A 22,769-nucleotide genomic window follows, 5' to 3' on the forward strand; every position below is an offset into this window, starting at 1 on the left:
TTTAAATTATTTTTGAGTTATTTTAATGTACTCCAGTTCTTTTTTTTAGTTTTTTAATTAGAAATCTGTACCTGCTAGCTCTTCATGTTGTACTTACCTAATTCCCTGTTCTACATTTCTTAGATGGTTGTACTGAACCCAAAACAGATCATTTGCTTTCTTCTTCCTTCCATTGAGACTGTGGTTTGGTTCCCATTTTTAAATGTTGAGAATTCCTTTAGGCTTTTCATTTTTAGGATTCTTCATAAATGCTGGAATTAGTAAAGAGACGAGGTAATATCTTCATCCCCTTTAAAAGGTGATATTAAAAGGTGCTTATCAGGGAAGCAGTATTTCTAGAGTTACGCACAAATCGTAGTGGTAACTATTTATTTTTGAACCAGGTCTACATTTTTACTTCAGGTTAGGGAAACTACTGTTGAAGTGGAAAAGGGGCTTCTCCTCTTCCAGAAAAAGCTGTGTTATGCAAGTTTGATATATTTATCGTCTTCTGAAGAACATATTGCTTTAATTGCACTAGTAATTTTTTCTGGAATACATATATTCAGTCTCCCTGATGAACTCTGGTAGGATCTGTCTGCATCTAAGCTCTGTTTTTTTGATTTATTATATATTTCCTTTTACGCATCCTCTTCCTCAGAAAAGTTGTTCTTTGGTCTCCATCTCTGGGAATGATTAAGAACCTAAATCTAGAGCCTTGGTCAGTGTGTTCCTCTATTATAACTGGTATACTGGAGAGTGTTGTTATCCTTCATTTGCTTGTTTTTCTGATTTTCTCTTGGCCCTTTTCCTATTAAGTAAATATGATAGGATATCTTATTTCCATAGGGAACTTCTCGGATATAAACAATAATGGTCTAATTAGAAAGCTTAATCTCACTTCTCCTTTTGACCATCTTCCCCATCCACATTATTCAAAAAACCTGAAAAAAAATTGCTTTCATCCTAGACGCAAATCCAGATCTCCTTCCCCTAGAAGACGATCTTCCCCTGTCAGGAGAGAGAGAAAGCGCAGTCATTCTCGATCTCCCCGTCACAGAACCAAGAGCCGAAGTCCCTCCCCTGCTCCAGAAAAGAAGGAAAAAACTCCAGAGCTCCCAGAGCCATCAGTGAAAGCAAAAGAACCTTCAGTACAAGAGGCCACTTCTACTAGGCAAGTACATAAAAATTCATATATAAATATCACAGTTTTAGGCTGTAATTAAGTGATTGTAACTGTGATTCCTCTGAGTCAAAAACTTGTATTCATTGTAGACTTTTTTAAATTATAAAGTTAGCTTGTTGAAAAATTCAAATTGTATAGGGGAGTATAAGTAAGATGACCAAAAAGTGACCAGTGCTATCTGTTGGTTGTGTTTCAGATATTTTGTATACTGTAACTTGCTCCCCCCCCCTCAATATTATGGACAGCTTTGCACTTTTAAAAAAATGTATGTGATTAGAATTGTTGGTTCACTGGACTTCACTGATGTATATATATCTTTCTAGACAACTTCATGGATTTTGAAAACTTTAGAAATAACTTTTATCTCATCGTATTAAGACTTAGGAGTCTGAGTAAAAAAAGACTCAAAATGAGCTTTTTTTTCACCCCCCACACAGTGACATCCTGAAAGTTCCCAAGCCTGAACCAGTTCCAGAACCTAAAGAACCTTCTCCGGAGAAAAACTCCAAAAAGGAAAAGGAGAAGACCCGACCAAGATCTCGGTCTCGTTCCAAGTCAAGATCCCGGACTCGTTCTCGCTCTCCTTCTCATACTCGACCGAGAAGGCGCCATAGATCCCGATCGAGGTGAGAAGTGGCTTTAAGATCTGCATACATCTTAGGTTTTATGTGCTCCTCTCCTAGTTACTAGGTAAGTTATTTCAAAGCAGTAGAAAACATTTGGCACAAATGTTATGCTTTAGATTTCCAGCAACAATTTGAGGACACTTTCTATGTTCTGTTAAAAATCTCTACACAAATAGAAAACTGTGTCCCTTGACATCCATTTTTAAATGTAGCTGTTGAGAAAACTATGTTAAGGGATTCATTCCTTGCTCATGACATTCAGATTCTAATTCTGTTACGGCAGATCATACTCACCTAGAAGACGGCCAAGCCCAAGAAGACGGCCATCTCCTCGAAGAAGAACTCCACCAAGACGAATGCCTCCTCCCCCAAGGCATAGAAGGAGTAGATCTCCAGTGAGACGGTGAGAGTTTGGGGGTTTTCTTGTTTGTTTTTTTGTTTGTTTCTTTAAATTTGGAATTGTCAGTTGTACGAAAGTACACCATGTTTGTTTTAGACTAATCTTTGAATTAGTGCTCCCCTGGAAAAAAAGCAACTCATGAGTAATAATAGATAATGTCTTATAAAGAGATACCTCATTTGAGATGTAACGCTGTTATTTGTTCAATGATAACACTAGTCCAGTGTTGGAAAATAAAAAAGAAATTCACCATTTTATTGGTAAGTTTGTGTTAATCTTACTGGTTATTCGTGTTAATCTTTACTCTTTCAGACCTTACCAATATATCCTGTCAAGTAGGGGAATTGACTACCTTCTCCCTTTCGCTTTTAGTTACCCCTGGCTTCTGAATATAGGTGACTACAGAGCCAATCAACTGCGTTATGAGTATTAAAATAATCCATTTGCATTATACCTTTTTTAATGTATCTTTTTCATATTAAAGATGTAATGAGTACTTATAAACAGTTCAAACAAATAAAATGAATTGACAATTACCCACAATCCCATTCCATAGATGTAACCATTAGTAGTAGTTTGGTATCTATTTTTGAAGAGAGTAGGCATAAAAGTCTCAATACCAGTGTTCTCTTTTAAAAATCATTTTTAAATTAGCATAAGGTAAAATGTTAGGATCTAACACTTAACAAAAAAAATTGTTGCTATACCTGCCCAAAGTGGAGGTGTGGTGCCCTGGTAGCAGAGTTTTGTGCCTTCTTGATGATGCATTTTCCTGTTTTTGGAAGGAACTGATGATTGTGCTTCAGGTTGTACTTAGGACAGAATTTTTAGTGTTTTGAGTCTGTAAGGTTTTTTCAAGAAACCATATCAACTTGGAACTAAAAGAGGAGAAATACAAGCTGCGTGATGTTGTTTGTTTCTGCAGTCTGAGATTTTTCAGAGTCCCATATTTTTTAAAAAGATGTTTTTCAGGAATTCCCTTGTTGGTCTAGTGGTTAGGATTCGGTGCTTTCACTGCCATGGCCCAGGTTCAGGCCCTGGTTGGGGAACTGAGATTCCACAAGCCGCACAGTGTGGCCAAAATAAAGCAAAAATAAAAAAGATATTTTTCTTTGGGACGGGTTTGTCAAGATATATCGAACCATTTTTTATAACTACTACTAAAAATTACACAATTGATGATACTACCTGTAATTGAGATTAAAAATATAAATGGTCAGTCAGTTTAGGCATCATACTTTTCTAAGTTGATTATTCCTCCTTAAGAGAAAAGTAATACTAGTGCTCTCTAGCGTAAGATTAGTGGAAACAGCTACTTCTTATACTGGAGTTTTGCAAGCAGCGTGTTTTAATTGTTTACTGAGCCATTTAGCAGTCAAGATAATTTGCAGATTGTGTAAGATTCCCTTTCGGCCAGTTTTTATCTCACACTTAAGGTAGGGTTTCTTTTTTTCAGGTTCTCAGGAATTCTTCCGCCAAAGGTGAATTCTGCAGGTACACATAATTGCAACAGAACTTAACACAAATTTTGCCGCAGAATTCGAGTCCCCTGCTTCTAAGTTTATGTAGCTAAATAAATTCCTAATCTTGCACATCTTGTTTTTTTTTTTAATGCAACGTAAAGGTTGCTTGACATTGTGTTATTAAATGAAAAAAATACTTTGCCACCCAAATTTTGTATGCAAACTCCAAAACACTCATATTATTCCTAAGGAGGAAAGAGACTGGTTGGTTATTGTGTTATAGCACTTGACATATTTTATAACTACTGGAAAGACAAGCAGAAGCATTTATCAGAATAAGTTCTTTAGTTAATCTCAGAACTAGCTGTTTCCTGTCCTAGGTTATGGTTTTGTTTCACGTTAAAAAAATCTCATTTATGTGCTTAGCTACATAAACTCAAAAGTTGGATAAAAATAGCTGTATTTTGTGTAAACTGTACGTGCCTGTAAGGTCATCCTCTGTAGGTATGTGGTTAATGAACACAAGTACTTTATTCCACAGAAGAAGGCGTTCATCAGCATCCTTGTCTGGGAGTAGCTCGTCATCTTCTTCCTCTCGTTCCCGGTCACCACCAAAGAAGCCTCCAAAGAGGACATCTAGCCCCCCTCGAAAAACTCGTAGGTTATCTCCTTCAGCAAGTCCTCCGAGGCGAAGGCACAGGCCATCACCTCCAGCAACTCCACCGCCAAAAACCCGTCATTCCCCAACACCCCAGCAGTCAAACCGTACAAGGAAAAGTCGTGTTTCTGTCTCTCCAGGGAGAACTTCAGGTAAAGGTAAAAATCAAACACATAAAAACAGCATGTTCTTTCTTTCTTCATTTGGCCACAGAACACCTAGTCAGTTGTCTGTCCCCTATTCCCTTGAAAGTATGAAGTTGCTGGGTAGTATTTCTATGTCACGTATTTTGTAAATTTGCTTAGAAGCTCACCTTTTCTTTCCTGCTTTAAGTTCTCGGAGTTTGTTGAAATAGAGTTTACAGGTAAAAGTGTTCTGTTTTTAGCAGTGCCCTCTGGCACTGAGTAGGTGGAGAAATGTACTATTACCGGCTGTGGGCTGTTTGAGCTGGGATAACTTACCGAAGTTTGTGTTGTCATGGTAAGGGATCATTTTATTACTATGAGACCAGTTAACTTTTTTTTACGCTGCAGATTTTTTGTTTGATATCTTACTTGAGGACTTCATATTCTGTTTTAATTCTTTCTTGGCCACATTGTACTCCCTAGGGAGGGACATGGTGTCCTCCTAAAAGCTGATTTGTTTTTTTAATTTAGGCTCTAGGCAGGGGTTTTTTCAGTGTTGTCCTTGCTTTATTCTGCAGATTGATTTCTGAGGAATTTATGATCTGTGATCCTGCCAGGCAAGTAGAATGCTGTGTTAGTCTGAGTGAAGGTTGTGGTCTGTTGGGGTTTGTTTCTTTAGCATTAAATACACATGGAGAAAAACTATAGTATCCATTTGAATTGGGCCTCTGGTGTTTAGGACTGGGGTGATAAACACAGCCTGATAGGTGAGTAGTGGGGGAGGGGGGAGATCTTAAAAGAACTATCACAGTAATTGGATTTTAAGGAGCAATCTGTAGACTAATATATACTGGGGTTGCTCTGATCAGATTTAAAATTTTCAGGCTATAAATGAAGAAAACGGGGATATCCCAGGCAAAATCTTGACTGTATGTTTTTGTGAAGTTGATGAGAGCAGGATATCTAATCAGCACCCTGCTGCTTCATTTGTGTCCACCCCACCGCCACCCCCTGGCCCCACAACCCTGCAAAGTGGCAATATCTAGAAAGGCAGATTTTGCTTTTTTGAACTCCATTACTGTGACGTATAGACAAGCTATCAGAGTGAGTGGGGCTGGCAGATGATGGTTATTTGTAAAGAGTAACGAGTAGATTATTTTTTGAACTTTAACAGGTTAATTTGCTGAAAACGTAATTAAATACTATGTGGTCATTTTTGTTGCATTGGCCCTTAGGGCAGCTGGATAAAAATAGAGAAACCTTTAGGTCTTCCAGGTTCACACCTAAGTTTGGAAGGGGTGTCTTAGGACCACTTCTTTTCTTAATATGTCCCATATTTTTGTTCAAAACGGTTTCCAGTCACTGTGTCCAAATCTGATGCCTGTTGTCCTGACGTATTTTTTCTTTTCTTATGATGTTTGGAGCCAGAAAGTTATCTAGAAAAAAATAGTATGAGTGTTCCCACCTTTGTAAAAACACATTAGATTATGGTTTTTCTATTTACATCATATAGCCAAAAGGTAATAAAAGTACCTGAGCAGGAGGACTGAATCCTTGTTAAATAGGTTGATTGTTAAGAATTCTTACCTTTGTTAGGGTCTGCACAGATACCAACGTCTTGTGTTTTAATATGTTGTCAGGAAGAGTGGGCTGCTACTTTTTCAGAAACACGTCACAGTGGATATGTACATAGGAGAGAAGTCAAGGTGGAAGAAAAGGGCCAGTTATATTCCTGTGGCTTATGGGACAGGTCTTCCATGTCCAAACAAAACCCAACCAAAGAGATAGACTGTGGGCAGTGTATTGAGAGGCTGCCTTTTGTCCATTGAAGTTGGATATTGGTTCTAACTACGTGGAAGTAAATAGCTTTTTATAGTAAAATGATCCCAACCCTCTGTGATGAAATTTCAGAACTAGGAAAGACTTCAGAGATTGTCATCGAGAAATAGATTCTCAGGCTAAGTGATTTGGTCGAGGTCACCCAGCAAGGACTAGAAATTGGGTTCTCATTCCCAGTTGAGAAATGTACACTTTCCAACTTTCCTACCCCCAAATGCCTGTTTTGATTGCTAAAGGGGGAAGGTGGAGGGCAGGGTAAAGTTTTCCAGCTTCTGTACCTGGTAGTATGTTATCAGAAATTCCTTGCTTGCATCTCTAATTGCTACTAGCATTGATAACATTGAAATGTGATAGATTTTAGTTTTGTGTTTCATGTGGTAGTCATCAGTCAGGGCTTTCAGGTTCTGCTATTAATAGCAGGTGAATAGAGTGGGAGGGAGGCAAGAAAACTATTTTGGAGAATTAGAGGTAAATTATTTGGAGTATAATACATATTTTCATCTGAAAGGGTCCTCAGGAAGCATTTTGTAATTGTTGCCATATCACAGTTAAATTATGTTAGTACATAAAACAGTGCTTTGAAATCAGTGGAATATTTAATGAAATATGTTTACAGAGGATCTATACCTATGGTGGTGGTGACAATTTTGAGTTTAGATCAGTGTAGCCATATGAATTGTGCTCTGTAGATACTTAATAATTATTTTACTAATTCTGGTCACAGAGTGACTTATTTTTACAGGTGATCTTTTGAGCAAGTCTGCAAGATTAATGATTAATAGGACTGTTGAAGTAAATTTAAAAATCTGATTTTTCAGTTGACTTGGGAGATTTCAGACTTCATGCTAGAATGATTTTGCCTCTTAAATACTAAAAATGAAACAATATTAACATAAAAATAAATTTAAAATAAACTTAAAAAACCTTATCGAGTCAAGCAAAGATAGGTGAAACATTTATAATATTAATGCTATGATTCAGTCAGTCTTATTAAACCAGAGTAGGGGGTATGTAATGGATACTTGTTTAATGCTGATTATGTCAACAGTGACTAAAGACTTTCAGCCAGGCCATTATTGAGAGATTAAATCAGGGTAAAACTCCAAATACAATTTTCCATGGGGGGAAAACAATGTTATAGTTCAATTGTATTATTTACTAAATAGACATTTGCCAACTATATAGCAAGCATAACCACATTTTTCATGTTTATTAGGGGAAAATGCATTATGGCATCCAAACAACCAAGTCCCAAACACATTTTGGAACCCAGTTCTCTAAGATGGTACTTTGACATTTGGGTTTATAACTAGATGCTTGTAATATTTTTTCAAGAATTGAAGATTAACTGACACTTAAAAATAAAGAGTACTGACCCGAAAAATAGCTTTGAATCCTTGAAAATTTAAAGGCGTTTCTATTTCATGTCTTTGAATTTGTTAAAATGCAAGTTTTAAATGCAGTCTTGCTACTGTATTTCATGATAATTAGATAATCACTGAATTATGTAATCACTGGATTCTTTACCCAATCCAGTGATTTGTCCAAAAGGCTTATTAGGTAGAATTAATAAAATGCTGATTATTTTAAAAATATAGTGGTAAATTCTTCAGTTGGATTACTTCAGCAAAGATGAGTAGATTGCTAAGTTACTGCCCCTTAGAATAAATAAGCCTTTACAGAATTCTGAATGAGTGTCTGTTAAATGTATCTAAATTCTGGATTAAACATTCCATGTTAATTGCTTTAATTAAACAAAAGCAGGTGTAAGGATCCTCAGGGGAATCATACTGGTTTGTTTTTTTTTTTTCCTCTAATTTTTTATTATTGGCTGCATTGGGTCTTTGTTGTTGCTAGCGGGTTTTCTGTAGTTCTGAGCAGAGGCTACTCTTCATTGCAGTGTATGGGCTTCTTATTGCCGTGCCTTCTCTTGTTGCAGAGCAGAGGCTCTAGGCTTGCGGGCTTCAGTAGTTGCGGCATATGGGCTCAATAGTTGTGGCTCATGGGCTTAGTTGCTCTGCGGCATGGAATCTTACTGGACCGGGGCTCAAACTTGTGTCCCCTGCATTGGCAGGCAGATTCTTAACCTCTGCGCCACTGGGGAAGCCCCCATATTGTTTTCAAGTTTAGTTCTTAGAGGAATGTTCCCAAATGATGTTTCAGGTTAATCTAGGGTAAGATCAATTACTTTTTTTAAAAAAAAAAATTTATTTATTTATTTGACTGTGTCGGGTCTTCCTTGCTGCACATGGCTTTCTCTAGTTGTGGCGAGCAGGGGGCTTCTCTTCCTTGCGGTGTGCGGGCTGCTCATTGCGGTGGCCTCTCGTTGCAGAACATGGGGGCTCAGTAGTTGTGGCTCATGGGCTCTAGAGTGCAGGCTGAGGAGTTGTGGCGCACCGGCTTAGTTGCTCTGTGGCATGTGGAATCTCCCCAGACTGGGGACTGAACCTGTGTCCCCTGTGTTGGCAGGCGGATTCTTAACCACTGTGCCACTAGAGAAGTCCCAAGATTAATGATTATCTCTGTGTATACTTTTGATTTTAGTTGAAGCAATGGGATAGTAGTGTAAACAGAGAGAGTAATTGTTAGAAATTAAAGCCTATACCATAGAAAGTGTCTCGGATTCAGATCCTAGTTCACTTAAATTACCTACATGACTTTGGTTGAGGTTACTTTTTTTTTTAATAAAGCTTTGGGAAGAATCCTCTAGCCTTAGCATTTAATATTTTTACCATTGTGGAAGTTTACTTTTTTACAGGTAATTAAAGTCCCTCGTGCTGTTGTGAAGGCTGTGCTCTAGAGCCTTCAACCTCTTAAGTTACTAATTTGTTCCTCTTCTCCAGACCAGATATTTTTCTCTGTGAAAGTTTAATCAGATCTTCTGTCTTAATCATTTATTATCTTCATTACTTTTTTGAACCAACCTGTAGTGGGCGCTTAAAAGCTCTTATGTTGATGAGGTCTTTGTAGTCCAGGCTGTGTGTTCAGTTGTAGGGTAGTACAGAGAGGTTTACTTTACTGAGCTGAATGTTGTATATAGCATAAAGCTTGTTCTACTCAGAAACAGCACCTCCCAATTTCTCTTAACTGTTTCTCTTGGGAGAATCTGAAGATTTGAAAATTGGAGAATCATTTTAGAACTTTCTGAGGCTTTTCACCAAACATTTAGAAATTCTTGCTTCTACTTCAGATAATGACAACAAGATCTTATAGGAACATTTTAATTGGCAGTAAAATATTTATGAGGATAGTCACACTTCTTTTTGTACTGTTAAGATGTGTAGTGTTTGGCACTCTTAAGATGTATAGCTTTTTGCTTTGTTTCTGTATGTATATAAGTGGGGGTTGTTTTTGTTGTTTTTCTTTTTTTTTTTTTCTCTCTTTTTTTAGTGACAAAACATAAAGGTACTGAGAAAAGAGAGTCCCCTTCACCAGCACCCAAGCCTAGAAAAGTAGAGTTATCTGAATCGGGTAAGTGTTTTTTGTGTTTTTGTTTGTTTTGTTTTGTTAAGCTGAATTAGATTCTGGTTAAAGATTAATTATAGGTTATGGCTTAATGGTTAAAAGGACTTTGAAGTCAGACCAGCCTGTTTGAATCCCCAGCTCCACTACTTTTTGTTTGCTTAAATTACTTAATTTATCTGAGCCTCTTCCTCTCCCCCCCCCCGGCACTGTTTTCTTTCATCTCTGAAATGCAAATAACAGTACCATCCTTTAGGTCTTTGGTGGTTAACTGAAATGATGCTTATAAAGTGTGTGGCACACAGCCTGAACTGTCACAAATGCCAAAATAAGTTTATTTTTATTATATATCATAAAGCTAGTCCAAATTAACATTTAAATTGGCATTTTAAGCTCCTCTTTTATTAAAAAAAATAGAGTAGCTATATTGCTTGACGCAGCTGGATAAAGGTTTAGGAGACCATTTCCCAATTCAAATATATTACATTTTCTGTATGCATAACTAAAGAAACACTTTCTAAATGCATCCATCTTTCAGAAGAAGATAAAGGTGGCAAAATGGCTGCGGCAGATTCTGTGCAGCAGAGACGCCAATATAGACGACAGAACCAGCAGTCTTCATCCGGTATGGGCACTGGTTACATCTTTTTCCCTCTGCATATCCTAATAAAAATACTTGAGATAAAAATATCCGGAAGTGTAGTGAATGTATCAATACTTAGGAGAAATATTCCTAGAAATGTGTTAGGAGGAAGTGTTAGTTTTGGGGTTTCAGAATTAAGTACTTTCTTAAAACTTACTTTTCTTTTAAATTGTTATAAAAGTAATAGATCTTTAAAGTACAGCAAACAAAATGGGAGTAAAAATTGGAAAAGTGTATTTCTTTCCTCAACCTTCAGTCTTACTCCTCAAAGCTTTTATTCAGAAATTTTCTGTGCATGTATAAGTGTCTGTGGTTTAAAAAAAAAAAAACAACACAGGCTCAAACTGTAGATTTTATTGCCTGCCTTTTTAACTTACTATATCTAGACATTTTTCCCTGTTAGTTCATAAGGATCTAGCTCATTTATTTACTAGCTGTAGCGTTTTTTAAAATTTTGATAATATGCTATCATCTCTTGAGCCACTTGCCTAGTTTGGACATTTAGGTTATTTCTAGTTTTCTTGTGTGTATGTGCTTACGTGAGTATATCTATAAAATAATAATTAGAAGTGGAACTTCTGAATTAAAAAGTAGGTACACAGAAACCTGATTTTTAAACCAAATATCCTTATTTTATTAGCTTAGTTGGTATTTGTGACTGAGTCTAGAAACTACTTTTGGTTTTCATTTATAAAATGGAAACCAAAGTATCCTATGGTGGCATTAAGTCAGTTAAAAAGTATACAGCTTTTGCAACTCTTAAGATGAGGTTAATAGTGGGAATGTTTGAAAATGTGTATAAATTTTGGATATTCTTTGGTACTTGGGACTTTTAAGGAAGCCACATACAAATGAAGTTTTTCTCTTTGCAGTCCTTGATTGTACCAGATCTGTAGGAGATGTCACATGCATTTTGTTTACTTCATATCCCTATAAATAATAGGGATATGAAGTAAATTATTCAAATCCTAGCAAGACTTTCAGTAGCCTTAAAAGTACATAGAGTAACAAGAATTAAGTAATTGCTTGAGATGCTTTTCAAGCTTTTTATTTGAAAATCACTAGATTCTTAAGGGACAGTGTGTCTTGTTGGATTGCACTATGGAAAAGATTTGTATAACCTAGTTATATAATGTATATTTATGTATGCTTGACTTTCAAGTCGTTGAGCACATGTTGATATTGCCTTTTTTCAGAACTAATGGCTTGTATATGTGCTTGCTTATGTTAGTGGACTTGATTTGCTAATTTGGACACTCCATCTGCTTAGATTCTGAAAACGTAGACAGACTCTTTTAAGCATAGACCTGATGTAAATTTTTTTATTGTGTAATTATAGATTCTGGCTCCTCCTCTTCCTCAGAAGATGAACGACCCAAAAGGTCCCACGTGAAGAACGGTGAGGTAGGCAGGCGGCGGAGACATTCCCCTTCCCGGAGTGCCTCTCCATCACCTCGGAAGCGCCAGAAAGAGACTTCCCCTCGGTAATGTCTTCACTAGTATTCTGTAGTTGTGATAAAACTTCATGACTTAAGGGATGGGCTGTGGGCTTATTTAGAATTTGGTTAGCTCCCTCATTTCAAGAACTCACAGTATGAAATGGTCAGATTTGGGGGTATTTGGGTTTTCTTTGTTTGGTGGTCATTACTGTTTAATGAAAACTTAGTAAGTTTTGTACCAGCATGTTGTATGTGTGCATGACTAGAATAGACCAGTTAAATCATAGCATTAACTCCTGACCATATTTGAACATCTTAAAAAAAATGTATCTACATTAGTGGTACTTAACTCCATTGAAGTAATTAATTTGGTGAATGGAATTCTTGACATTTGTTTTTTTCCACTGCTCTCAGGATGCAGATGGGAAAGCGATGGCAATCGCCAATGACTAAAAGGTTGGTTAGATGCTATTTTGTAAATTAGGGTTACATGTCAAAGTTTTAGTGACTTATTTTACTGTTAAACGTTCCGTTCTGAGGTTTACAGGGTATGACTGGAGAAGTTCCTCAGTTGTTTTGCTTTGATTTTATTTTCTTACACATCAAATTACTGATAAACATAAACACTGTTCATTTTAGAGTGTCAGTATCTTTGCTAGTCTTCTGCTTTTTGAGGTCTTTCCAAGAGATAGGGCAATAATAATAGCTCCTTATTAGATTTAATGGGGAGGAACTTTGTGTTGACTACAGGGAAGGCAAGAAAAACGTGGGAGGGACATTTAAAAGATTAAAAAATGACTGTAAGTCTCTGGCCCTGTTCAGTGTTTCCTATAGTAGAAAGGTAAGTTGCATATCCTTTTGGAACCTTGATCATCGCGGTCTTTGTGACCCTAAGGCCATAATATTTTAGAGCCAGGTGATACATAGAAATCTTTAATTCAGGCATATCTCATAAGTGAGAAAACAGAGGCTCAGAAGCAGTAAGTGAGTTTCTTAGGACTACAAAGTGACAAAGCGAGATCTTAGACCTGTACCGTTGACATTATATCATTTCACCATGATGCTGTACTATCTTTCTTTGCTAGTCTTCTGCTTTTTGAGGTCTTAGCTGCCACTAAATTTCCTAAGCATTTATCCTTCCTGAAACTTTCACATTGTCCTCTTTATAGCTCAGTTTTTGAATCTGTGTTGTTTTAGGTAGTCTCACTAATTAATGAGTGTTTTCCTGGAAAGGTTCTTTGGAACCAGTTGGCAGTGTATGTGATGGAGCAAAGCAGTGTGTTTGTGCTGTAGAAGTTAGTTGACGATAAAAAATAGATACCTTAAAGGAGTAGATGCAAAATTATTCTGTTCCCAACTGTAATTATCCCTGGTTTCTGTAAAATTACTAGTAAAGCAGCTAAAAAATTGCTTTACAGAATAAGGTTAGTGGTAAGATTCCCCCACCCCACCCCCTTCCACCCCAAATTATGGTTAATGATGTCAGAAATGGTCATCAAGTATCTAGGATTTAGAGATGGAGGAAGAATTATTTGGAATCACACTTTAGTATTGTATTTTTAAGAAGGGAAATACAGCCTCGCTCTGAATATTTCATATATAAAGTTTAAAGATTGAAAAATGCAGCATTTTTCATGATTCTAAACATTTGTCTTTGGGTACTGAACCCTCCTTCCTTTAACAGTGAAGGATATGCTGATCATACTTAGTGTAAAAAGGTAGTTGTACCTGTAACTTATTGTCTTCATTACCAGCCTGACTACTGAAGTGAAGTGGTTTTGAAGAGGTCACTGCAGAGATAACAAGCTGTTTTTGTTCTGATAGGAATTGTGTATTCCTACATACTTGAGGGTTGAGGGCTACTTCATGTTTTGAGGCTTACTGAAACTGGTTCTCCCACAATATGGGTAGAGGGAGACTTCTCTACTCAATAGTTTCTACACACAGTTGAAGGCTTGAGTTGGCATTAGTATTCAGAGTAACTAGAAAATGTTTAGCCTTCCTTTTAAACCCCTGAAATGTATGCCATATCAGCTCAAGTAAGAAACTGTAGCCTTCAGGTCATAGGGCCATCAGGTGTCAAGAATCCAGTTATAAGTGATTATCATTATCAGATTTTTCTTGTAGTTCCTAAAGTGTGCTGGTTTGGTTATGGGTTTTGGGGGTTTGCTTTTGTTTTTTAATTAACAAGTTATGGTTTTATTCTTACTCTCTTTTTGATTATTTTCTCACATGGAAACATAGGACATTGAAGGTCATCACTGAAAGGAACTTTTTAGTTACTGCAAGCCTTTCACTTTACAAATGAAACTGAGGCGCAGAATAGATATCTCAGGTCCTTAGTGTATCATAGTAGATTCTAATCTCAGTTAAATTTTTTATGAGAATATTTTAAAAGAGAAGTCACAATCAACAGTAGTAGCCTCTTGTGCTATTATACCTGTTGATAACACATTGGGAGCTCTGCCTTATATCATCTCATCCTCAAAGTTTGCAAGTGTAAACCTTCGTTTTTCTTTTTAAGTCAAAACCCAAATGTCTTTTCCCATTTGAAATCTTTATTACTTACTGAAACAATACTGTAGTCCACTCTGTTTCTCTAGGTCCCGTAATTCTCACATTAGCCCTCCTAGTACAGTGGCTTCTCCTTTACTGTTCTTTCTTTCTTGCAATTAATAATTCGGTTTCTGCATTTCGTCTGAAGCTTATCTGTCTTGATATATTGCCTCTTGTAGTTTATATTTTAAATCTGTTCAAAGTGAAGTCTTAGTCCCCACAAGGCATAAGCAAATTTAAATTAAAAATTAAATTTATTAGTGAATGTAAGGATTTTCATTGTTCTGTTAATGAACTCTCCTTAGTTTTAATGGGGAATCAAGACTAATAAACTTTAGAAAATACTTCCAAATTCACAGGAAGCATCAATCCTATACTGGGCAAGAAATTAAGAACTAATTACAGTTGCCCCTTGAAAAGCATGCATTTAAATTCTGCTAGTCCACTTACACACGAGCCTTTTTTTTTTTTTTTTTTTTTTTTAAACAATAAATACATACTGTAGTACTCCATGAGCCTTGGTTGATCGAGTCTGCCAATGCAGAAGCCCAAGCCTCCCACATTATTTAAGGGTCAAATGTACATTATTTGACTACATCGTATATACAAACTTAGGCAATAGATGTCAAACTGGCTTAGTATTTTATTGATCTTAGTATGTCTCCTGGGAGACTACTATGAGTTAGTCAGTTGATTATAATCATATTTTTCAAGTGTACTTTTTGTGTTAACTGGTTAAGTGTGTAATTCTTATCTGTATTTTAACCACGTTGCTCCCAGTGATGGCTTTAGTGCTCAGCCAGCTTTGGTCCTTTTTGTCTTTGGGGTAATGTTTCTAGTTAATAGTATGCAACTCTTGAACCATGGCAACATAGTTTTTAAAAAATCAAGAACTTGGAGCAGTGACACCCAGACTTTGGGCCTTAAATTTTAAATATCTTTATTAGAACATTGTATTTTTCTACTTTAAAGCAGTTGTTCCTAATAAGGAATCAAAAATCACTTGAAGAACCTTTCTAATATATACTGGCTAGACCATAACCCAAACCTGGTGAACACAAAGTTCAGATAAGCTTCCCAGCTGTTTCTGATGTGCATTCTAGTTAGAAAGCAATACTCTAAGGCAGTGTTTTCAGACTTTTTTCCAGACTTTTTTCCACTTTGTGTCATGTTAAGAATGTTTTATGTCATGACTCCAGGCACTGCCTATTTACATACTGAAAAAAAATTTCACAAAACAAAATTTACCCTACTACAAGTTGAAAGCACTTTGATTTTCTTTTTCTTTTTCTTTTCTTTTTCTTTCTTCTTTATTTTTTTTTTAATCCTAGTTCTCACCCAGGGTCTTAACTAACTACACTGTAGTTTGAGAAACACTGCTCTGAGGGATAGAGTGACAGCTGCTGCACTTTGGGTTAACAACGATTGAAACTAAATTGTCTTGATCACTTAGTTATAAATGTTGCTACCTCTGAATCAACTGTCATTCTTCTTTGGCTTAGTGGTAGACGGAGGAGAAGTCCCTCCCCACCACCTACCAGAAGGCGACGTTCTCCTTCTCCTGCTCCTCCGCCTCGTCGACGCAGGTCTCCTACACCACCACCACGACGAAGGTACTTTATCAGTTAGGCTAGTGGGAGCTAATTGGAGCAACTTTGAATCTTTTGTGATTGAAATATTTTATTCGAGTGGCATTGCTTAGCTGTTTACAAAATACCACATATTACACAATTCCATTTACACGAAAAGTCTGTAGAACACATGAATCTATAGAGATAGAGAGTAGGTTAGTGGTGCCTAATGGAATGGGAATGGGGAGTCATGATGGTTGAACACTGTGAATATAGTTGACCCTTGAGCAAGGCGGGGAATTAAGGGCACTGACCCTCCATGCAGTTGAAAATCCAGGTATAACTTTACAGTTGGCCCTCCGTATTTGCGGATTCAGCCAACAGCACATTGTGTAGTACTGCACTATTGAAAAAAAAATCCACATATAAGTGGACCCATGCAGTTCCAACCCATGTTCAAGGGTCAGCTGTATAAATTGATAACCATTTATCAGTATACTTGTTAAATTAAAAGGCAGAATCGCTCTAGTGATTACAGAGGGAAAAAATACTAACTTTACACCGGGGAGTTAAGTTTTACTTTTTGGAACTTTCTGAATTTTTTTTCTCTTCAAGTATTTCCAGTCCATGGTTGGTTGAGACCAAGGAACAGTTACAGATTGGTGGAAACTAAGGACACATGATAACCTGATTTTTGGAACCTGGAACAGAAAAAGGACATTAGTGGAAAAAACTGGGGTGGCATTAGTATTTTAGTTAATACGAAGTTAGCACTAAGGTTAATTTAATAGCTTTGGTAATTTTTCTGTGGTTATATGAGATATTAAGTGGCAAGTCTCCACTATTTTTGCAGCTCTTCTATAAATCAAAAATAATTTCAAAATAAAAGTTAAGGGAAAAAATTTTTAAAGAGTGTTAAAAATTGCTCAACACATTACCAAGCAGTATAGTGGGTATTACCACTCCTGAATGCCTGTTACGTGTCAGGTAAAGCGTTAGATGCTTTATGTACCTCATCTCTCATCCTCAAGATGATCTTGCTTAGTAGATGGTATTCTCATTTTTCAGGTGAGGAAATGGGGGTTCAGAGTTATTAAATAATAAGGGCAAAATGGAAAACTATACGTTGTTGCCCAATGTATGGCCTTCCCAAAGCTGATTTTTAGGCAGGAAAATATTTTGAGCTCAAGGTCTGAACATTTCAGGAGAAAATCAGGCCATTGAAACTGAATGTTATATTGAGATTTAATTCCTAGGGATTAAGCATTAAGAGGAAGGCCAAGTGGGACTTTGACAGGGATGCATTCTGCCTAGCAGTAGACTTCCGTCGAATACTACCCTTTGACACCAAAAAATGCAAGTCTCTCTTGGTGGGGGCAGGGTAGAGATATCTTTTAAAGCTTGTGCAAGTGAGCACTAATTATTAATACAGAGTCCAAACACCAGTTTAGAGAGGGTACCCCGCTCACAGGAGAGCTATTTAAAGCACAGACTTCTTGAGTTCAAGTTGAACAAGTCAGTGGTCTTGCTAATGTAGTTATCTAGTTACTACATAGTGATAGTGGATTTTCACAGCTTCAGAGCAATGCAAGATTCTCTTCTCAAAAAATATTAAATTGATTCTATATGGATCGTGCTAAATGACTTCTGACAAATTTGAATTCACTCTGAAAACTAAAATTTCTCCATTAACCAGAATGTCCTATTTGTAGTTATCTAGGGTAAACAGGAATTTACTAAGTGATTTTGTTTGTTTGTTACTTTAAATGAATTTAAAGGCGTGACATTTCCACTTAGAAATATTCTCTTTGTGTGGTGCTGTAAGTGCATAGTTTTTTTTGCATTCTGTTTCTAGTCTGTTGTACCTTTCAGCTTAATGATGTATTTTTCCTAGGACTCCTTCTCCTCCCCCACGTCGTCGCTCACCTTCCCCACGAAGATACTCTCCTCCAATACAGAGGAGATACTCTCCTTCTCCGCCTCCAAAGAGAAGAACAGCTTCACCCCCTCCCCCTCCTAAACGAAGGGCATCTCCATCTCCACCACCAAAGCGTCGGGTCTCCCATTCGCCACCTCCCAAACAAAGAAGCTCCCCGGTCACCAAGAGACGTTCTCCTTCGTTGTCATCAAAGCATAGGAAAGGGTCTTCCCCGAGCCGATCTACCCGGGAGGCCCGGTCACCACAACTAAACAAACGGCATTCGCCCTCACCACGGCCTCGAGCTCCTCAGACCTCCTCAAGTCCTCCAGCTGTTCGGAGAGGAGCATCGTCCTCACCGCAGAGAAGGCAGTCCCCATCTCCAAGTTCTAGGCCCATTAGGAGAGTCTCCAGGACTCCGGAACCCAAAAAGACAAAAAAGTAAAAATGTTTTATCCTTTTTGATTAGGAACACTAACTTGCATAGCTCTTTATGTTTGGAAGCTCTACCACCACCACCACCACTGCCTCTGCCCTTAACTGAGAAATCACAGAAAAGAATAGCTGTGAATACAAACTTTAAGGGCAAATTCTAGGTCCTATTCATAGATCCTTTTCTGTTTTCAGGGTAGTTCCTCATGATATAAGCTGAAGACCATAGGATTTTACTTGGTTCTTAGGGATATTAGGTTTATTGAGAAGTGTGCTTCGAAACCCAGCTGTGAAGCGATGCATAGGGTATTTCTCGCATGTCCATGTAAGATTAATAAAAGCAGTCTTAAATATAGGAACTGACGTTACTAATTTTATACAGAAAGAACTAGTAACAGAATGGATAGAGGATCATGGGGCTTGAAGTACTCTCTAGGAGACTTAAATGATAAGAATTGATAAGTGTTAGTACAATCAACCAGTTAACTAAGCGCTGTAAAATAATTTAAAGTCTGTGATCTGGTTGTATAATGGTAGTTGGTTGTTTTCTCTTAAGAAAGAAGGATCTGTTTTGGATTTTAAATGTTTTATTTTTTCCCTCTGTTTCCAGAGCTGCCTCACCAAGTCCTCAGTCGGTAAGGAGGGTCTCATCTTCCCGATCTGTCTCTGGATCTCCTGAGCCAGCAGCTAAAAAACCCCCAGCACCTCCATCCCCAGTCCAGTCTCAGTCGCCCTCTACCAACTGGTCCCCAGCTGTACCGGTTAAAAAGGCTAAAAGCCCAACACCAAGCCCATCACCGGCAAGGGTATGTCTGCATTGTTTTGGACATCCTTTATAATTGTACGTTGTCACTTGGAAGGAGAGAGTTTTCTGTCATTTGTAGTTCAGAGGAGCATTATTTTCTATGGTTCAGGTGAACTTCAGAAGGAGGCATAAATTAAGTGGTGGTGTTTGCATCACAGTCCATGCTCAGTACTCTAAACATCCACTGATTTGCGATATGTCTAATACTATTAAATTCCATAGTATTGGTAGTGAAGATTGGACTATATAGACAGTTTAGAAAACCAGGAAGAAAAAAAATTACTCTTGATTCTTTTATCTAGGAGAAAAATAGTTGTGTTTCTGCTGTTTTCTCTAGTGTTTGACAGGTTTGGGGATAGTTGTGATCACACAGTCAATAAAAGTTTCAGTCTTAGATCATGTCTATTAGTATGATTACCTTTTCTTTTTTTTTTTGGATCACCTTTTTATAAAGAAAAAATATATTATCACAAGAAGATACCAAAATGTCAACGGTGGTTATGTGTTAGGAGAATGATGAGTGATCTTAATTTTTCTTCTTTACATCCTAATGTTCTTATTTTTCCTACCGTGTAAATACATTATTTCTATAATAAAAAATGAACCTTACAACTTGTGAAACATTAGATGGGGTAGAAAGTACTTTGTTGTCCCATATAACCTTATCTTTGGCAAGCTATGTAAATAATAGCATTCTTGTTTTTACATTGTCAAGTTTAAATATCATTGGGATATTAAAATATTGGAGCTTACTGGGTTTTTTTTTTTTTTTTTGGTGATTCATTAATCTCATCATGGCAGATTCCTGTATTGTATAAAATCAGTGGCTAGATGTCCATCTTAATATGATTGAATTATTGTGCAGACTAACTGGATTGAGGAATTTTAAGTAATTGCTTAGAAATGTGAGATTTAAAAATTACAGACTAGATGCAATGATAGCAGAGCCTACCCTTTGCTTAAGTTTGAAATATATGCAGTAGAAAACAAACCACCCACATTCTAGAGATAGATCAGGTGGTTATCCATTTTGGATTGACAGAAAGGCCTCGGAACAAGTCAAGCAATTCATCTGAGGTCAGATAGTTTAATAGGTTCAGGAACCAGAATTCAGCTCAGGCCTAGTTGAGTTGAGAGACTTTTTTCCTTTTGCACATGGTGCTTTTCCTTACATCTGGAGGTAGACCCTAACTCAGGCCAGTTTTGGAAACCTGATTCATAAGTTGTGGTTGGGAGACCTGGTTTAGTGTGAGGTTAGTTGGGGAAATTTTTTAAAATCATGTACCTTCAAGGTCCGTTTCAACTCTTGGAATTCTTTGCTTTCAGTGGTGGTTCCCATCTTGAGGAGTACTTTTCTTGGTGGTTTTTGGTCCTGGGCCTTCTTCCCCCCTGAAGCCACATGAAATCCTGAGATTAGTCCAGTTGGTGTTTTAGTTTGACAGGTTGATTTTATTCCTTTTGTTTTCCTGGGTTCTAGAATTCAGACCCAGAAGGGGGTGGAAAGAAAAAGAAGAAAAAGAAGGACAAGAAACACAAAAAGGATAAGAAGCACAAGAAGCACAAAAAACATAAGAAGGAAAAGGCTGTAGCTGCAGCTGCTGCAGCTGCTGTAACCCCTGCAGCCATTGCTGCTCCCACAACCACATCAGCACAGGAAGAACCAGAGGCAGAGCCAGAGCCTAAGAAGGTATTTATGAACACTGTCTTGGCAGTTTATGCAGATAGCTAAATCCTTTGGTTTTGGGAAGCAACTAAGTAATTTTTTTTCTAATAATTGGATGCCCAGCTGTGAACTCTTCTGATAGGTTTCTCATGACCACCTACCAAGAGCAGGAGTTTGCTCAGGTTAAAGATAAGAATATGAATGGTGTCCAAAAAGCTTAATGTATATTTTTAAAAAGGACTTCAGTATAGTTAAACATACCATATAACTCACCCATTTAAAGTATAGTGATTTTATGATTTTTGGTATATTCATGGAGTTGTGCAGACATCACAAGAATTTTATTCTTCTCTGTACTCAGCATCTCTCACCAGTGTCTCAAGATTTAACGATATGACCCTTCTGGATGTTTTTTTAGGAGACTGAAAGTGAGGCTGAAGATAACCTTGATGACTTAGAAAAGCACCTGCGTGAAAAGGCCCTGAGATCAATGCGGAAGGCTCAAGTGTCCCCACAGTCCTAGGTGGAAATGTTTGTTATGATGTAAATTTTATTTGGTTTGTACGCAATTCAATTTCAAAATTGCTAAAATGTGTTTGAGCTTTAGACTATAACATTTGTTGTAATAATTGCTAGGTTGAAGTTCACCGTGTAAAAAAAAAAGGGCATGGATTTACATTGCAAAAGGTGTCCACAGTGTATTAGTGACATTCTTTCATTGACAGCTGACATAAATTCATTTAGAGTGAAATATTTTAAGCCAAAAAAATCCCCTTTTTAAAAAAGGGGGTTTAAATATTGTTGGCATTCGTATGGTTCCTTTAAATGCCCCTGGCTATTCCCAGAGGTTTTTCTTTCTACTTTTTCTTTCTTTTTTCCTTTTTTCTCATTTGAGTCTTAGCACCCATTTAAGTTATGATGCTTCCAACCTTGTATGGTTTGCAAGCTTGCCCAGAAATAAGACCACTGTTGAACTACCACAAAAGTATAAATGAATATTTTAATGCCACAATCTTTCCTGTTGCCTGTGGAGTCTCTGCTGAAACGAATCAGGATTCGAGCTCTAGGATGAGACAGAAAATGAAAGCATATTGTTTGCCAGGACACTGTGGGGTTATATTGATGTGTAACAAGTTGATTTGGAACACTGGAATTTCATTCTATTCTGTTTTGTTTTTAATTTTTTTTTTTAATAAAGGCAATGAACTAGTCCCAGGAAGGATCCTTCAGTTATATAAAATTTTGTTTTATGAAATGTCATGGCTCCATTTATAATTTTGTCTTGTTCTTTCGACTGGTATATACAACTTTCAGAGCTCTTGTATTTGGAAAGCTGAAAGGGCCCAGACTTTGAAATAGTGTCTTGTTTTCATTGTTTTGTTTTGTTTTTGTTTTTGTTTTTTAAACTAAAGCTATATAAAGCTTGTGGATTAAACAGAATAAATTTCTAAATTTAAAAATGTTGACCACTCACTTTTACTTACTCATCTCAATACTGCAGGAAAGCTACCTTAGATATCTTAACAGTGCCTATATTTTTTACCCCCTTGGTACCTTTGGCAGAGTGAGGGTTGGGCAAGGGATGTACAAGGTGATGAAATTGTCTTACCATCTTTATTTTAGCAATTACTGTGGTAAGTGCCATGAAGGGAAAGTGAGATTGGAACATACGTAATGGGCGAGTCAGCCAGGCATAGGGTAAGAGTTTTAGGCAGAGCAAACAGTATCTGTATAGGCACGTTCTAGGAGGTGAATTGAAGGCTAAGAAATGACTGGAGCAACCTCCCTCTATCGGGGAGTGGGGTGTTGGCTCTCTGTAGGCCGTTTTTGCATTTTAAGGTTTAGCAGAGCAATGTAATTTAAGGGAACTTGGGTGTTGATAACATATAAGGTAAAACAGCATTCACATGAAAGAAGAAAAGGGGTATTTTTGAATCTAAGCTTACCAAGTTGAGACATGGGCAGTTAATTATAATTTCTGGCAGTTGAAGCAGAAAGCAAGTG

General features: G+C 37.2%; 1 protein-coding gene across 17 annotated transcripts in view; it reads left to right on the forward strand.

Annotated features, from left to right (window-relative positions):
* The window catches only part of SRRM1 (serine and arginine repetitive matrix 1), a 28,723-nt gene extending 6,698 nt beyond the window's left edge, over window positions 1-22,025 (forward strand). For 5 of the 17 annotated variants that reach the window (XM_057700373.1, XM_057700450.1, XM_057700473.1 and 2 more), the window contains 13 exons: window positions 950-1,153; window positions 1,603-1,791; window positions 2,075-2,194; window positions 4,196-4,470; window positions 9,667-9,747; window positions 10,277-10,363; window positions 11,721-11,865; window positions 12,235-12,276; window positions 15,879-15,989; window positions 17,842-18,306; window positions 18,908-19,103; window positions 20,580-20,789; window positions 21,184-22,025. In XM_057700373.1, coding sequence (XP_057556356.1) covers window positions 950-1,153; window positions 1,603-1,791; window positions 2,075-2,194; window positions 4,196-4,470; window positions 9,667-9,747; window positions 10,277-10,363; window positions 11,721-11,865; window positions 12,235-12,276; window positions 15,879-15,989; window positions 17,842-18,306; window positions 18,908-19,103; window positions 20,580-20,789; window positions 21,184-21,288 — 2,230 coding nt within the window. In that variant the 3' untranslated portion in view covers window positions 21,289-22,025. The remainder of the gene's footprint in view (window positions 1-949; window positions 1,154-1,602; window positions 1,792-2,074; window positions 2,195-4,195; window positions 4,471-9,666; window positions 9,748-10,276; window positions 10,364-11,720; window positions 11,866-12,234; window positions 12,277-15,878; window positions 15,990-17,841; window positions 18,307-18,907; window positions 19,104-20,579; window positions 20,790-21,183) is intronic. The other 12 variants (XM_057700378.1, XM_057700387.1, XM_057700395.1 and 9 more) reach the window with 12 other exon arrangements.
* Window positions 22,026-22,769: the final 744 nt, after the last annotated feature.

The sequence above is a fragment of the Hippopotamus amphibius genome, chromosome 1 (assembly GCF_030028045.1).
Source record: "Hippopotamus amphibius kiboko isolate mHipAmp2 chromosome 1, mHipAmp2.hap2, whole genome shotgun sequence".
Classification (NCBI taxonomy): domain Eukaryota; kingdom Metazoa; phylum Chordata; class Mammalia; order Artiodactyla; family Hippopotamidae; genus Hippopotamus; species Hippopotamus amphibius.